This window comes from Halichoeres trimaculatus, unplaced genomic scaffold, assembly GCF_033239565.1.
Source record: "Halichoeres trimaculatus isolate MK-OKI-2021-1 unplaced genomic scaffold, fHalTri1.1 fHalTri1_scaffold_12, whole genome shotgun sequence".
Lineage (NCBI taxonomy): Eukaryota > Metazoa > Chordata > Actinopteri > Labriformes > Labridae > Halichoeres > Halichoeres trimaculatus.
The window spans coordinates 23,191,594-23,207,747 of record NW_027437190.1 but is presented as its reverse complement, the minus strand read 5'-3'; the positions used below and the strand labels follow the sequence as shown (position 1 = coordinate 23,207,747).

The following is a 16,154-nucleotide window of genomic DNA, read 5'->3' as shown; positions in this document are numbered from 1 at the left end:
CAGTGATTTAAATTAAACAGATAGGAAATGCAAATATAAACAATTAAAAAACAGCAACAAAGATGATACTGGGATGTATGTAAGTAAATTATCACATTTCAATTTAATGTTGGGACAAATTGTGCCATACTCTTTTCATTGTTAACCTTAAAACTCGTTATTGTTGGAGGTAGAAGTACCGCAGGACAGGTCGAGCAGGTGACGAAGAGGTGTCAGGTTTCAGGGTTGGCTTGGCTTCAGTGACTCGTTCACGAGAGCCTCAAAACACATGATTTCCAGCTTCATATTATTGATATCCAACAAACTGGCAAATAAATGTAAGTACCGAGGTTTTATTTATTTATTTTTTAATGAACTTTTAACAGGAATTTCCCCAGAACACAAATAATTTTCTGTGTATGAAACAAACGTCTTCAAACGTTCGGGACAGGTGTGGCACCCGTTTTAACTGTATGGAGGGCATAGCTAAAGAACGCAGGGCAAATGAAGCCTTTTATAAGCTGTAATCGGTTAACTGCTCATTTCTAGTTATTTTGTCTTAAAGTAAGTTTTGATTTTTTTTTTAAGAACTTGGTGTGTTTTTGTTGAAGTGGAAACATCACCAGCCGAACTGGTAAACAGAGAAATGTTATGAGTTGGTTAGTCATGTTTGCATATCTTTTCTCCAAAGATATATAATTTAATATGACAAAATATTTGATAGGAAAAATTAAAAGTCAAAATAATATCCATGCTTCTCTTTCAGCATAGCCATGGCACCCAAATATGAGGGCTTGTCCCACTGCAAACTGGCCCTGGTGTTTGCTGTACTGATGGATCTGCTGGGTGTGATATCCCTGCTGCTAGGAGTTTTTGCTCCATTGGAGATTCAAGGCAGAGATTTTGGGGATCTTCTGGTGTACACAGGAGCTCTACTAGTGCTTATGTCCTTAGCAGGCTGGGTCATGTGGTACAGTGGAAATATTGAAGGTCTGACCTCCAAGAAGGAGTTGGGGGGAGCTGTTGGTGGAGCTGTGGACCGCCTTGCTCGCACCCTGAGCCGCAGAATACGGATCCCGAGGACTCACAGCAGCCCATCATAGAAATGAAGCATAAAGAAACCAATAACAGACTGTTGCTTAATAAAGGGCTGTCTTAAACCAGACAGAAAGCCAAACTGTCCGAAGAAGGGAGTATAGAGGCAATTTGTTGTTCTCTTAACTAACACTTCTGTTGTGGGATCAGCAAACCCATTGTGTGCATGAAATGTCAGTGTCATTTTATACTATTTTATAAAGAAAATTGAAACAGATGTGTCCTCTCATTGTAAAACATAGCATGTGGACAACTCAGGACTGTAATTTAAGAAAACAATACAATCCAGAATATGAGGCTTACACAGATTAATCCTCTAATTATTCCTCTTTTTTATTCATAAGTATTTCAAAAACACCACCCAGAAACAAAGCAGCAACATTTACCACTGAAGACACTTTAATTGCTGTGTGCAAATGTGTAATTGCACATAAATACTGCATTAAAAGGATTTATTTTCCTTTCTTTATAAAAGATACAGAAAAAGAAATAAAACACAAAAACAGGATATCTCAGGAAAAGGAAAACATTGAGAAATAATTTCTCAGGGCTAGCACTCATAGGTCATTCAAATGATATCACATATCTTTATACAGACACACATTTAAAATTTAATTTTAATTTTTAACCACATTAAATGTGGAGGGGAAGGATTTGAATTTAAACAACAAAATCTCTCACGTTTAATCAAAAGTTATGACAAATATCAAAGCATTATCATGGGATAAGAAGTGAAAGATTGTACACTGAGAGAAGATCAATACCTGTTTCCAGTTCACAGTCAACACTTAAGTATGTACACAGCAGCTTCAAGAGCAGCTAAATTATTAAGTTGCACTTACAGATCAAAAGAACAACTGTAGAAAGACCTGATGTCCTCTCAGAGGAATGAAATATGCTCTATGTACGACAGGGAGACTGAATGTTTGTCAGTGCAAAAGAAATGAGCTTTTAAAAAAAGGTAGCTGATTTCCTGACCAATTCTACAGAAACAATGTAAATGAGATGAAGGCACATAGTAAAGGATCATAAACCTTTGGGATTATCCACTCAATAGATAAACTTACAGTAAGAATGAGGTAAACAAGAATTAAACAGTTTGTGTCATGTAGTCTTTAGGGGACACGTTTATTGCTGCCACACTGAGATGATAACTCATTCAGTTCCATTAAAGCATCATTTCTGTAGTCATATAAAGCTCTGCTGGTGTTCCATACTTGTCTGCTTCGCCTTTGTCTTCTCCAGAAAGTGCAGGTCAGTGCTGTCAGAGGGCAGGGCTGGGCATGGAGGGTGAGGGATTCTGCCAGATGATCATGTGACTGCGTTCAGACCGTTGAGGTGTAGTTTGAGACAACTCTGGGTATCCCTCACTTGCATCGTCACCTTAAAAAATGAACAGTTCAGTTAGGTCTTTATCACAACTAAACGTGAAGTTATCTATAAATAAATACAGTCCTGATCCATTACGTTGGACACTTAGAAATCACAATGGTATTTTTGTTTTACAAACCCATCCGGAAGTTGATGTAGCCCTCTCCTCCACAGAGGACAAGCTGAGAGGTAGTGACAGTATTGCTACCAGGAGAGGTGATCAAGCAACCTGTAGGGTAGAGGGGAACGTAAGTCACGAATCAAAACCTTCCACCACACTGTGAGTGAACTCCTTTGGTGTGGAACATGCTCAGCATGTGGCAGATTCTTACCAGGAGCAGCAAAGATAAACCTGACAGCTTGTCTGTGTCCATGGTAGCACAGCTGGGCTGAAGCGATGGAGCAATATGGGATCGACACAGCCTCCGATGCTGTTAAGAGTCATTAGTGTAAAGTAATACACATGGAAATATCTGACATTATAAGATACAAAAACTATCAGTCGAAATCAAACTCACTTATGGATAATGGGATGGAAAAAATGGCACCACCTCCTGTGCCCACCCACAGACGACCAGAGATGGCTGCAAGGGAAGAGATCTGGAGAGGAGACAGTGACAGGAAGGCTGGACCTAAAGGAGATTGAGACATATTAGCTGAGATGCAGGGAAGAGTTTAACTTTGAAGGTTTTGAGAAAAACAACAAAGCCCAGGGGAGATTCTTTACACCACATGAAATTACAACATCACAATGACATAACCTATAATACTGTAGATTCCAGAGGGAACAAAAAAGAGTTTTGTACCGCATCCAATGGGTTTTTCCAAACAGATCTTTAAAGGGAGAAAAATATATTCTTAGCACCTAATGTTTTAGTGACCAAAGCTGTTAAATCAACTTCCTGCAGCGGCCGTCCAGTGGTCCAGTCAAACAGTCTGAGCATTGGGTCGAGGCGGCAGGACGTCCAAACACCACTCCCACCAGCGGACAGGAAACGGACCTGCTGCTCACTGCGCTCTGACACTGAAAATGTAAGCTGTAAGTGAAGATTGGCAGAGGCAATGTTGAGGTTAAGGACAAAGTAAATATGATCTATTGGCTACTAAGTAGTTTCATCCTATTCTTCCTACCTACCTCAACCTTCTTGCTGTCAGTGTCAACCACGTGGACTTTGTTCCAGTATCCAACCCACAGTCGGCTTCCTTTTGTGAGGCAGCAGCGGATAGGCTGCAGAGGGTTCGATCCAAGAGGCATTGTGGAGTAGGACCGTAAATTCCAGCCACCTGTCAACACCAGTAAACATTACGTTTTGTAAAGCCTGCAAAATAATGGAATATATAATCATAAAATAGAAAAAAGAGAGCCACTACCTGAACTTTGTGAGAAAAATGCTAAAGTCCCATCAGCTAAACCTGCTATGACTTGGCCTGGGGAATACCTGTAAGATTAAGTCAAAGAAAGGGAGTTTATGTTTTCTGAAGGTAGATAACTCCTAGGTTAATAAAAAAAGACAGAAAATGAGACACAATTTCTAAAAATCATACTCAAATAAGCATCAAATATAAAGCTGAAACCACTCACGTCAGAGAATGAACGCTCTCAGAGAGAGAAACTGACTGCAGACAGCGACTTCTGCCAGCAGAGGCAGAGTGCACCAGTATACTGTAGGAGCAAGAGAGAGCAAGGGCAGAAAGTTAAAGAGCTGCTCAGAGTGCTTTCTAAGCATTCACAGAGAGCATGTTCATTGAAGTGAGCTGCTTATTCAGCCGAGACTACCTTCCTTCCTGAGTTCCAATCCAGACAGTTCCTGCAGAGTCACCTGACAAAACAAAACCAGAGAGATTGGGTAAGGACGAAAAGGTTAAAAACATTTTCTTTCTATCAGAGTGCTTTAAGTCATTTCTGAGTCCAGTTTGAGTGGTTAATATCAATATCAATATCAATACACAATACATCAGAGAAGTTGTTTGGTGGTAGCTGCTGAAGCCTTTTGTCCTGGCACTGACCTATGGGAGGCACAGCACAGATGCAGAGGACAGGAGCAGTGGGAGGGAGGCTGAACTGATCCAGAACTGTGTTGGGGCGAGCTGGATCAATCACTGTAATATCACTGCAGGAGGCAGGGCCAGAAACTACCCACACAGAGCACTGCCAGAGAAAGACGGTTATGGAGTGTAGAGATGAGTGGCATGACACAACTTGTCTGTAGGTCGGTGTTAGTTATGGCAGAATGGATTTGTACATGGTGATTAGCGTAAGATTAGTGGTGCTGTTTCATAAGGATAATAACAGACTTACTGTGGCCTCGCCTGAGATCTCAGGTGTGACAGCTATAGCACAGTTCAGCTGAGGAGTAAAAGAAGCTTTAATGCACCAGAAGTCTAACATAAAAGTTGCAAAGTTTTTTTTTTTCACATAGAAGTTCTACCTTGGCAGTTGAGTCTCTTTGATCCAAAAGTCTGAGCCTCATTAGAACAGGCACATCTTTCGGTTCAGGGGCTGGCTCCTGGGATTCCTACAGTAATGACAGAATTACAGGAATACGGTTAGACTTTTGGAAATATGCATGTCTGGGCATGATAAAACCTTTGTTGTACCTTTATCTATACAATTTAGGTGTGTGGGATGGCTTACATCAATAACATGTTAGCCGAACCCCCCCCACCCCCCCCCACATAAATCAGACTATACTGTAACAATGACAGGTCCATTTTAGTTATTTACGGTTCTGCATTACCTCTCAGATTGTTGCAGTTGTTGCCAATCTGTTTTTTTCTTACCTGTGTGTTGGCCAGTGGCAAGCTCCAGCCATGGATCTGCCGTTTTCCAAGCGATCCCCAAATATGCGAGCGGATTTCTCTGTAGAGTTCTCGCTTCCTGACACGGGGGGAGAGAGCAGCAGGAGAGGCAGATCTACAGAGAGTGCTTCTGATGTTAATCAGCTTGACTGAGTTTTCAGTGATGATTGGTTTTAAATGAAAAGAGTGTATATTTAGATAGGGGAGAGATTATTCAAGAGTGAAATAAAATAAAAACACAAGCTTACTCTGCATGAGTTTGAGTGACAGCTGGTGGCTGTGGAGTTCTCGGAGGAGAGCGGGCAAGCGATGGAGTGACGTGTCGGGGTAATGAAGATGCAGGAGGTGGAATTAAGGGTGACTTGGTCAGCCCTAACAAGCGATTGAACCTTTAAAAATTAAAATGATTAATAGTTGACACAAAACAGACATTACAATCCCTTAACATAATTTCCAGTCTTAATCTTTTTCATTATGTAATACCAAATGGCTTTACTGGCACTCATTCATTTCTCAACTTATTACCTCTGCCAAGGAGCTTATGTTTTTGAAAGAGTTTACTTGTCTGTCTGTGAACAAGATAACTCAAAAAGTTACAAAGAGATCTTCATGAAATGTTTAAGGAATGTTCAAAATGGGATAAGGAAGAAGTGATTTTATTTTGGAGGTGATCCAGATCACTGTATGGATCCAGGATTTTTTTTAAAGGATGCTTTATCATTTTGAGATAGGGCTGTTTTCACCATATGTAGATATAACTCTATGATAAATAGTCGGATTGCTTTGCAAAAGAGTACAAAGCAAGGTCACGATAATTTCTGACAGATGTAAAAGTCAGATCCAGATCCTGGCAATTTTCTGGATACTGAGATCCAGAATATGAAATATGTCGTGGGTCATCATAATTTTCAACACAGTCAGGTAACAAATTATGGTACAAATCTGCAACTAACACCAAATTTTAGCAGACAGTCTGCTGAAAGGGACTACAGTGTTGGGTGACAATCACAATAAGTTTGGAGGAGGTCTGCATTCTGTAAATGCTTTTCTAGTTTACATATGCAACACTTATAATCTTCAGTTTCCCAGAAGCTTTCATGAGTCAAAGTCGCATGTTTTTTATGTAGTTATCACAAGCTTTGATATGTGCATGTCTAACAAACACGTGGACCCCTAAACAGTACATTAATGTTGTTGATTAATCTGGAAACATGGTGCTGAAGAGAAAGCATGCCTCTGGAGATGAGTGTGTGTGTGTGTGTGTGTGTGTACAGAACATACAGGGCTCTATCACTAGAAGATTAATGTCGCACAGGGAGTTGACATCTTGGTATTACAATTGTGTAATTTTTTTGGTACAACATATTTTATCATAATATTTTAGGATTTTTTCAGGTAATCCATGATAATATTGTGCCAGCATCACCAGGCAGCTTTAACCCCAGCCCAGCCCTCTGCTACACATCTGTCTCACTGTACTCACTTTCTCCAAACACTTGATCTCTTGTCTTCTGTGAACCGCTCCTCTTTTGTAGCTCTAAAACAAAAACAACAAAAATAAGATTAATAAATAAGTTTGGAGGGACCTGAAACCCTGTTTCTTTTGTTTCAGCCAGAAAATAAACCCAAACCTCTTTAAAAATTAATCGACAGCATTGTTATTTATGGGCTGATGCAGCAGCAAAGTTACCTGAGTGTCTGGCTGCGTCTTACTGCCTCTTGAAGCTCAAACAGGCGCTGCTTGTATTGGTTCTTCTCCATCACCACTCGAGCCATTTCAGAGCGGGAAAACTGGCGCATGGTTGTGGGTAAAGTTGCCTGTGTGTGTGTGTAATGCTCGTTAATGGGATACAGCATCAATTTCATTTATTTCATTCCATTTATTATTGGAATAAAACAACATCCTGGCAGGATCCACAAAAAGGTTTACTCATGTTACCCTACATTTTTTTTTTATACAGTAGATAACAGTTTGAACATAAGACAGTGTCCTTACATCAGGATCCTCAGATTGCCATGCTTCAAGCTCTTTCCTGAGTCTATAGAAAACAGTGGGTGAAAAGCACAGATGTATCAGAGCACACACAAAGATTACTGTACTTAAAATAAATGCACTCCTCTTTTTTTGAAGAGAATCAGCAAATAATAAAAACGTGAAAAAGATCTAAAACAATCTTGTTCACCTCTTCGTTTCCTCTTCCTTCTCCTTCATCCGCCCTTCTAGACGTGACAGTGTTTCCTGAAGAGAAGACAGTTCCAGCTGAAGAGCTGAGCGGTCATCCGTCAGCTCCACCACTCGAGATATCAAAGCTTTACGGGCAGCGTCTACTGACTCACTGAAAAATGAGTGTAGCAAATAAAATAAATCCCCATTAATTTTGGTGAAGATGGTAAGAAAATGCAAAAAATAATGACAATGAAATCATTTACACCATGATTTGTTTTAATAACAATAGTAACAAATGCATGTGGAGCCCACTTTTAAATTGAACAATCACACAGTGTAGTCAGAACAAGGTCAGAGAGATTAAAAATAGCGCTCACTTGGTTATTTTCAGTTCCTCATACTGAGAAAGAATCTCCTCAAACTGGTCCGTGCTGCCTACACAGAGAAACAATTATAAAATCTTTTGAATACACAAACACAAACAAGAACAAACTCAGGTAAAAAAAAAAAAAAATCATAGGGAGTCACAACATTGTCTTTCTTCAAATTCAAGACGCGCCACATGGAGACTGCACACTGTTAAAAAAGGGAAGTGACACTGAGTGAAAGTACATTTTCACTGGTGTACAGCACTCAAAGGGTATTAATAGTTTCCCGACAATGCCAGAATATTTTAGGAAGCACCTTTCTGTACTTTCCATGCAGCGTCTGGGATCTTACTTTCTCTTTCAATGCTGCATAAAACCCAAAACGAGCTTTGTTACTGACAGCTTTTTGTTCTGCTGGTGAATTAATTTAGCTATCTGATAGTGGATTAAAACTATAGCTGGTTAATTTTTGAGTGGTTTTATAAAATGGTAACAAATATGATGGATGACAAGAAGGTACATTAGTCATGTTTGTGGAAAAGCTTTTGCATTTACCTCTGACACTGGCCCCTTGGTCTACACTCTCCACATAATCCCGACTCAGCTCCGACAGCTCAGAGAACAGAGAATCAGTATTGCGCAGGTCCCACTCCATGCTGTCATCTTCCTCATCCCCCTCCTCCTCCTCATGCTCTTTTCCCTGCCTCTCTCCTCCCTGTTCCTCTTCTGCTTGGGGCTCCTTCTCCTCCATCTCCTCTATCTCATCCTCCAAGCTTTTTTCTGATTCTTCTCTCATTGGCTCTTCATTTAAAGGCTTGCTTACTGGAGTGCTGATGATGGTTCAAAAGAAAAAAAGGGGAAGAAATATGAGAAGATAAATTTGCTTATCTTTGGTATACTGTGTGAACATGTCCTTAAACAAAAGGGAACTTACAGTCACTTAATTCTGACAGACACTTTTCAAACACCCAAAATTGAGTAAGTTGTTTTGTTACCTTACATCCATACAGCAGTGAAACTGTTTGAGCTCAGGAGTGGAGCTTATGATGTCATTGATAAAATGATCATTAGGCTTTCCTGCAACATCAACTGCATTTCTGTCCTTGGCTTCAAGATCCTCTATAGATGGCGGACCAGAATTTGAATGTGGTCTCTGAATCATCTGCAGAAAAAAAAGAGTGTAACAACATGTACTGCTCTGCAAAAGTCATGTACTGAAATGTTTTTTTTATGTGAACAGCAAGAATATGTTTACCTTTTCAGTAACACTGGGCTCAAAAACTCGAGTGGATAAGAAGTCAACATTCTTGGGGCGTACGTGATTTCTAAATCCAACAGGGAGTTTCACATAAAATTTAAAAAACATCAGTTTATAGATCTTTTGTACAATTGGAAACACTTCCTTGGAGCACTTTTAGCAATAATTAACAACAGTATGGATTGTTATCTAAAACCAACTAGAAAACACAATTAAAAAACAAAAACAAAAAGCATTAAAATTTTGACTTGAGTTCAAATATAATACTATGACTTTTTGGTATGATTAGAAAAAAAAATACATTTTGCTTTTTCTATTTAATGCTGTTTTTATGGTCAAGCTCAGAAATATAAGGCTGTGAGTCAAAAAGGCTGCAATACTGAAAAAGAATGGGGAAGATGCTTTTAGTCAAGGCCCACAGTAGCTCTTGTTAGGCTCACACTAAAGCTGCAGACATAGGTCATAAGCCTGCATGTCCTGGGTGGGAGTAAGACACTATCTACACCACAAAAAAAACTTTTAACCATAAGAGAGTTAACTAACCTCAAGGGAGAATCTCTTTCAGAATCTCTTCTCTTTTCCAAAATATCTCGGTATGTATGAGCCAACTAAAAGAGAAGACATCAGGGTTGCAGGTTAGGAGTAGAAATAAATGATTAATAACTGCTTGGTTTCCCTAAAATGTGCTGATAAAACTGTGCACAAGTTTCTTAACTCTGAATCAGAGTCTGACCTTGTTGTGAGTGTGCTTAAGTGTGCTCAGTTCTCTGCTAAGACTTGCTTTCTGCTCCTCCAAGGCCACCACTGAAGGCAAAAATAATAAGTAACTTTGTATGTAAAATGTCTGAAATCTGAAGTTTTTAAAGATGTGAGGAAAGCCAAAGTTGCTATGTCAGTACTCACACTGATCTGCTTGCACTCTTGCCTTCTTCTCCAGCTCTCGCTCTCGTCGTTCCCTCTCCATCTCTCTCCCCTTCATGGCTCTCCTCTCTTGTTCAGTTTGGTCATCTAGCTCCAGATACCGCTAAAAAACCCCACAGTGCTTTAACAGCTAAGAAAGCCCTTTCACAGCTTTTCACAAAGCATAACATCACAGTAACATACGCGTCCACAATCTCAGAGGTCCCCACCTCTTGACTCTCTTTTCTGAGCGCTCTCTCTGCTTGATATCTGTCCAGAAGCTCTTCTCGTTCTGCTTTCTCCTTTTCCACCTCCTCCTCTTTTTCCCTCAGCTGAGCTTTACAAGTCGCCAGCCCTTCAAGGACCCACACAAATATGGGCACCAGTGACTCCACCACACCTTCGCCATGGGTCTCAATAACTGTCTGTGGTACAGCAAGAAAACAAATATACAAAGTCAGGTTTAATAGGTGTGACCATATTGACACATTATTAGTTTCTGAAAACAATGATGGTATGGAAAAGAAAAATAACTTGTGGAGCTGCTTTACCTGTAGTTCTGAATACAGTTTTCCTGCCTCTTCACTCACAATGTTGGGGTCCAGCTCCACCTCCCCAGTCCCACACAGCACTCTCTCACTGCACTCCATCATCTAATATGCTCATCTGGTGTATCACTTGACAAAACAGTTTACCTAACCCAACACCACAGCTAAATGATTTCAAAATTACAGATGCAAATTCTGTGCCCGCTCAAAATTTTCCTCCTAACCAACGAATACAACTAGTTTATCTAGCTCTATTGCCAGCACCACCCATACTTCACAAACTGGGTTTTCATGTGTTCCTGTAGAGGGTAACATCCTTTACTGCACTTGTAGAGCAGTTTCTGTAGCGTCAAGTTTATCTGATATCAGGGGGAGTTTTGGTGTCCATCCTAGGAAAGAAAAGAAAAATAGATGCAATGTTGTCAGGCTCTGGAGCTTAATCTCAAGGAGAAAGTCAACAGTTTTCTGTAATACTCGTGTTAAGATATGCATTTTTCTCCTTGTTCTCCCCCAATGACTTGCCATAAGCGTATAATTGGTCTGACATGGTCATGTGAATTCTTGCCATCATAATTTGTGACTAACTTGGTTTGTTTAACAGGAAATCAAAGACAAAGCAACTACTCAGTGAGGATGAAATTTTAATTCCAGTGGTGGGGTTTAAAGTCCCAGTATCATCTCAATCTGGCAATTGAGATTACACTCAGTCATGTAATAAAAATGGGATTGATCTCCCTTCCAAGTTTTTTTTATAAGGTTGGAAAGAAGTATGTTTTATATCATTCAGGAGATTGAGAAAATGCATGCAAACTTTTAGAATGTAAACCTAAGGTAGAATTGTAGCAAAATCAAAAATTTTAGAGTTTTTTTTTTCTTTTTTAACTTTATTAGGTCTGTTACACATCAACTGAATACCTTTTTACTTTGAACTTTGAGTCAGTATGCATGTTAACATCAAGTTATTTTTGAACCTTTTTACGCTCTAAATTAGTCTTGTTTTAGATTACATTTCAGCTTTTTTCCTGCATCTAAAATGAAAGTAATCAATGGCAATATTCATCATGAGCAACTGGCTGGTTTATAGTCTGAAGAAAGGGCACAGCTTCAAAGTTAAGCTCTACAGTCATGCTTAAGTGCTTTAAAACTCCTGACTTTTAACCAATATATAAAAGAGTGATCCTCTAGTTTTATTTGACTGGTACTAAATATCTAATGAGACAAAATGAATGTCTAGGTATATAGAGACAAACCGAAAGCTTAAATTTGTCGTGTGTGTACTTGTGTACAGCACATAAATGTTTTACAGCAACGTTCAAACGGTGAAATGTAAACAAACTAACATGACATCTGTGAAAAAGCTAGGCTATGCCCAACAAAGATTAGGGTATTCGGTTTTTCTCAGTAGGCTGAAATGCGAACCTTTAAAAATGACAGACACGAATTGACTAACTGCATAAATAAGTAACATGACTGACAGTGGACACCTTGTGATATCTTGGCAACAAGTTTTCAAAGTCTCAACGTCGCCAAAGACAAGCCGAGTTGTCGCGTTTGTTTTCTGCTGTCTTTAAAAAACTCACCTTTACGTGTCACTTCCGAGTAACGCTCGTTTAATTTCCCCCAAAATAACGACAGTTCAGTCCTTTTTCTCAGGGAAAGGCTCAATTACACACAAACGAGTTTAAAGGAGAGGGTGTTATTTGATTCTGACGTACACAAAAGTGTCTCCAGTCTGGCGAATCACGATCCTTCAAATGTAAGTTGTAGCCAATGAACGGAGAGAAGAGGCGGGATCTATGCAGTTTTGTTTTCGGACGGGAAAAAAAAGTTTCCTGAAACTTGAACGGTGACACGTGACAAAGAAGGTTGGTGCTGGCTGTCAGGTGACTTGAGCAATTGACGTTCAAGTCTGATACCTGGCAAAATACCTTACATACCTGAGATGTAGCAAGTGTTTTCTCATGTTATATGTATTCTGTCAAAGACTGGTTGTTCTGCATTTTGAGCTACGTTTGCTGTTCAGGTTATTAAGGGGTCAATACGTGGATGTGAAAGGGGTGGCAATGTCTAAAGAGGCACAAAGAGACAGCTAGATAATATTTTCAGGTTCATCCATTCTGAACCACTGAAGATGTGCAACTTTAAAACAGTTCATAATGAATAAAAGGGGAAGGGCCAAAAAAGTCCCTAATTGAAGGGTAGTAACATCCACTCACAGTGAATCATTGGTAGTAACACCACAGCATAGAGTCAAGTTCTTTTTAATTCCAGCAGATGGAGGTATGGACACATCACTGAGCTTTTAATCTCCCTGGAAATGTCTGTGGGTGGTATTATTGTCTGTACCTAAACTCATTAACCCTTATCATTATAGTTTTCTCAGCATTATGCTTAGTTTCTATGTAGAGAAATATGTTTTTGAAACAAGAAAATGGCCCACGGCTTGCAAGTGGCTTGAGTTCTTTATTTGCTTACACAGTAAAAATTGGGTCTCAAATACATTGGCAATTTAGATCGGAAATGTCCACAACGGTTAAATGCCCTGGCTTAGACAATGTCTATTTCATGACTTACATTTGTATAGAGCCATGCCTGAACTTTGATACACATAATTTTCTTGGACTATCAAGCTGGCTAGGCCCTTGTGCTAGGTTCTGTATTGTAAGTATCAGCTTTGTGTATTTCTCTTTTTACCTTCACTTGTTTACTGAAGTCATGATGGTTTTGTTGTTCCTATAGTGGCTTTTGTTCAAATCAAAAACTTGCTGACACGGGGAAATATTGACCCTTCAAGACATCATGACAGCATACAAGGAAAAATACAGATGTTCTCAGAAACAACATTTGGACATTTTTCTTTTAAGCATTAAGGTATCACAGTTTTACTTACTGAGATAGTTTAATAGGAGTAAGCTGTCTTGAGGTATCATAAGTGTGCCTTTTGTGTTTCCCACAATCAATGTAATAGACATACTTTCACACACAGAAAACATGCAGTAATGATTAATCTTGAAAAAAAAGACACTTCAGGGCATTTATTATGCAAGGTTTTGATTCTTATTGGTTTTTCAAATCTCAAACAATGCAATGCAATGCAAACAATGTGAATGTTGATCATCAAAGCATCAACCAATAATAATAATAATAATAATAATAATAATAATAACAATAATGAGCTCTTTTTATCCAAGGATCTCAAAGTGCTACAACTTCATGGAAACTGAGAATAAGAAATTAGAAAAGATAACTAACTGTGAATGCTGATAAGATGATGAAGTGCTGTAAAAAAGGTCCCAATAAACTGCGGGTAGTGGGATTAGAATGTAATATAAACTGGTGGAAGGATATTATCATTCCTTGGCAACATGAGAGGTATTTCTACACAAGTGTTACGGAAAGTTAGAGAAGTAAGCTGGTAAAATATGATAAGAACAGAATGTTTTTTCCAGCCTGGTGTGACTGTATTTTATTTGTTTCTTGTAGGTTTTTATCATACTGTGACTTTTTTGATAACCCTCCCACTCTCAACAAGAATCTCTTTTCCATCCTCTCTTTCCTCTCGTGTCATCTCTCTCTTCTTCTTTGTCAGGAGGTAATACACCACAACGCTGCCCACCACCAGGAAGCTGAGAGCCAGAATAACAAATCCCAGAGACAGAAGGTGAGAAGTTCCCCCTGAAGACTGGTTCAGTTTGTCCCACAGCCCAACAGAGATGCAGCTGAAGCCAATGAGAGTCCCCCAGAATCCGAATGCCAGCATGCAGGACCCGCAAGACAGCTCAACACCCCCAGTCACCACAGTGATGCCCGCCACTGAGACGACCCCTTCAGGTAAGGTCACTGTGTCAGATTTAGGGTCGTAGGTGACGGTGGTTGGAATGTCTGACAGAGCTGATGGGTCAAGTGTCTCCATATTGGTCGCCATTGATGGTTTTGATGCTCAGTTAGATGATTTTTGTCATGCAGTTCCTTCTTCTTAGCCAATCCTACAACATGACACATGGTCAATTTTCATTTCCTCTTATGTGACTAAGTGTTCACATAGTTTTAAAATGGGGGAAATTGTTGTAGTTACAACTTCTCCAAGAAGCTACAGGATGTTTGAATCTGACAGAAATCTTGATTACAATTGCTGCAGCACTTTTTTATTTAATCAAAGATGTACATGTTCTCGAATACACATCTTATATTTAGTATCTTTAAAAACTTTTGGATCGCCCCTACAGTTAATAACATATATAACTATATAATAAAAAGTTTCAAATAAAGCTGTGTGAAAAAGGATTTTCACTGGCCACGCAAGGTCAACATAAAGAACGTGCTAATGTAGTGTTTTAGTTTGAGGCAAATATAAAAGAAAACAAAATTTTCCATCACAAAGTTAGGCCAATTTATATGTTATTGAAAAAAGAAAGCAATTCAATATAGATTTAATAATAAAGGAGAAAACTGCTTACCTCGTTGTCATATCAGCAGCTCGTGGACCATCTGTGGAAATGGTGTTGAGTAAAGGTAGTTGAAACTCATAGATGCCTCTTGTTTTTATAACAGTGAGGAATTTGCAGAGCCAGACGCAAGGCTGGCTTTCTCTCTGCCACAATGGGTGTAGAAATGGGAGTACTGGGCTCAAGAGCTGGTACCTTTATCATCCACGTCACAATATAAGGCCTCACAAGATGGTGGACACAATTGTTAGGATTGTTGTCATCGTTTGTTTGTTCCTCTCTTTCCTTGTGTTCAGAAGGAAGCGCTTGTCTGTCATTAAGCGTCATTATAACCCATTACCAGATATTTATCTTAGAGCTACTCCCTTCCTCTTTCCCTCTCTCTTTCAGTCTTAAGTTCTGAGATATTCCACCACCAATGTATTGTTTAGGCTGAGAGTAGGTTTTTCTTTCTTAAAGCACTTTCCTGTTTTGCATTGGAGTGAGGTGCAAATTTTACCATGAGAGCTTTTAATTCTACAATTTCTAGACTGTTTCTTCGATTAACTTTTAATTTAATTTGGAGTGAGAATCTATTTTTTTGCTGTTGAAAGTTCATGTTGCTATCTAACTGTTCATTTCTTGAGTAACTGCGAGCAGGTTAAAAAAATGGACTGACTTCCATCACAGTCATGCCCTTTGTGTTGTCACTTCCTCTACACAAATGACTTGGCCTGACCACCTTTGTTTACACTGAGTGGGCCAGATTTGCAGTATATATGTCAGAGCTGATGTGGAGCTGGCTCCCAGGTTGATGCTTAACACAGGAGAGATTTATTCGGGCAGTAAATACGCTATCATGCTGCTCAGCCAACTGGGCTGCTGCCAGGAAGTTGGTCAGTGACCTAACTGTGGCATTCCAATGTGTTCAAGTCCACCTGATAGTGCACTGCTCTAACGTTTAATAACACTTCACTAACTGTGAAAGTAATATGCTTATACACTGTATGGTGTTGCAGAGAGAAGAAGATAAGAAAGAGTGAAGAAGAAATTAATTATTTTTGTAGTTTTGTGTCTTTACTGTGCTTTAATGTAAGAAATCCACCCCACCACCTCAACAAGCAGAGCACCATCCCCAAGGGACGACAAATCCTTGCTTACCCTAGCTCTAGCAATTAGCCCAGGCTATAGGTCAAGAGTCAGGGATTCCTTTGTGGAGAGGAGGGGCTGATGCTATTGGCTATG

At 39.4% G+C, this 16,154-nt stretch overlaps 2 protein-coding genes across 3 annotated transcripts; both read right to left on the bottom strand.

Annotated features, from left to right (window-relative positions):
- Positions 1 to 1,583: 1,583 nt before the first annotated feature.
- LOC141801411 (C-Jun-amino-terminal kinase-interacting protein 4) lies at positions 1,584 to 12,189 on the bottom strand. 2 transcript variants are annotated; one of them, XM_074684451.1, is made up of 28 exons: positions 12,066 to 12,189; positions 10,489 to 10,874; positions 10,168 to 10,362; positions 9,941 to 10,061; positions 9,771 to 9,841; positions 9,581 to 9,645; positions 9,035 to 9,104; positions 8,775 to 8,941; positions 8,335 to 8,609; positions 7,789 to 7,846; positions 7,428 to 7,580; positions 7,241 to 7,283; positions 6,935 to 7,062; positions 6,728 to 6,781; positions 5,493 to 5,633; positions 5,227 to 5,359; positions 4,875 to 4,961; positions 4,745 to 4,792; positions 4,453 to 4,594; positions 4,223 to 4,265; positions 4,028 to 4,108; positions 3,817 to 3,884; positions 3,581 to 3,729; positions 3,311 to 3,482; positions 2,964 to 3,077; positions 2,778 to 2,876; positions 2,585 to 2,674; positions 1,584 to 2,457 (listed from the first exon to the last, which is right to left on the bottom strand). In XM_074684451.1, exons 2-28 carry the CDS (start codon positions 10,588 to 10,590, stop codon positions 2,339 to 2,341), a joined length of 2,988 nt encoding a protein of 995 aa, XP_074540552.1. In that variant the 5' UTR covers positions 10,591 to 10,874; positions 12,066 to 12,189; the 3' UTR covers positions 1,584 to 2,338. The 2 variants fall into 2 exon arrangements, with proteins under 2 accessions (XP_074540552.1, XP_074540553.1); XM_074684452.1 differs by having other exon boundaries at positions 5,227 to 5,323.
- Positions 12,190 to 13,975: 1,786 nt separating this feature from the next.
- LOC141800200 (uncharacterized) lies at positions 13,976 to 14,410 on the bottom strand. Its single transcript, XM_074682613.1, has one exon. The coding sequence runs from the start codon at positions 14,408 to 14,410 to the stop codon at positions 13,976 to 13,978; it is 435 nt and encodes a 144-aa protein (XP_074538714.1).
- Positions 14,411 to 16,154: the final 1,744 nt, after the last annotated feature.

Bases quoted from the DNA above. Each gene is read 5' to 3' on its own strand.
- LOC141801411 (XM_074684451.1), bottom strand. From the start codon at position 10,590: ATGATGGAGTGCAGTGAGAGAGTGCTGTGTGGGACTGGGGAGGTGGAG. The intron at 3,885-4,027 runs GTGAGTGGTTTC...TTAATCTTACAG, and splicing joins GAGAGCGTTCATTCTCTGAC to GTATTCCCCAGGCCAAGTCA. The intron at 2,877-2,963 runs GTGAGTTTGATT...GACTCTTAACAG, and splicing joins TTCCATCCCATTATCCATAA to CATCGGAGGCTGTGTCGATC.
- LOC141800200 (XM_074682613.1), bottom strand. From the start codon at position 14,410: ATGGCGACCAATATGGAGACACTTGACCCATCAGCTCTGTCAGACATT.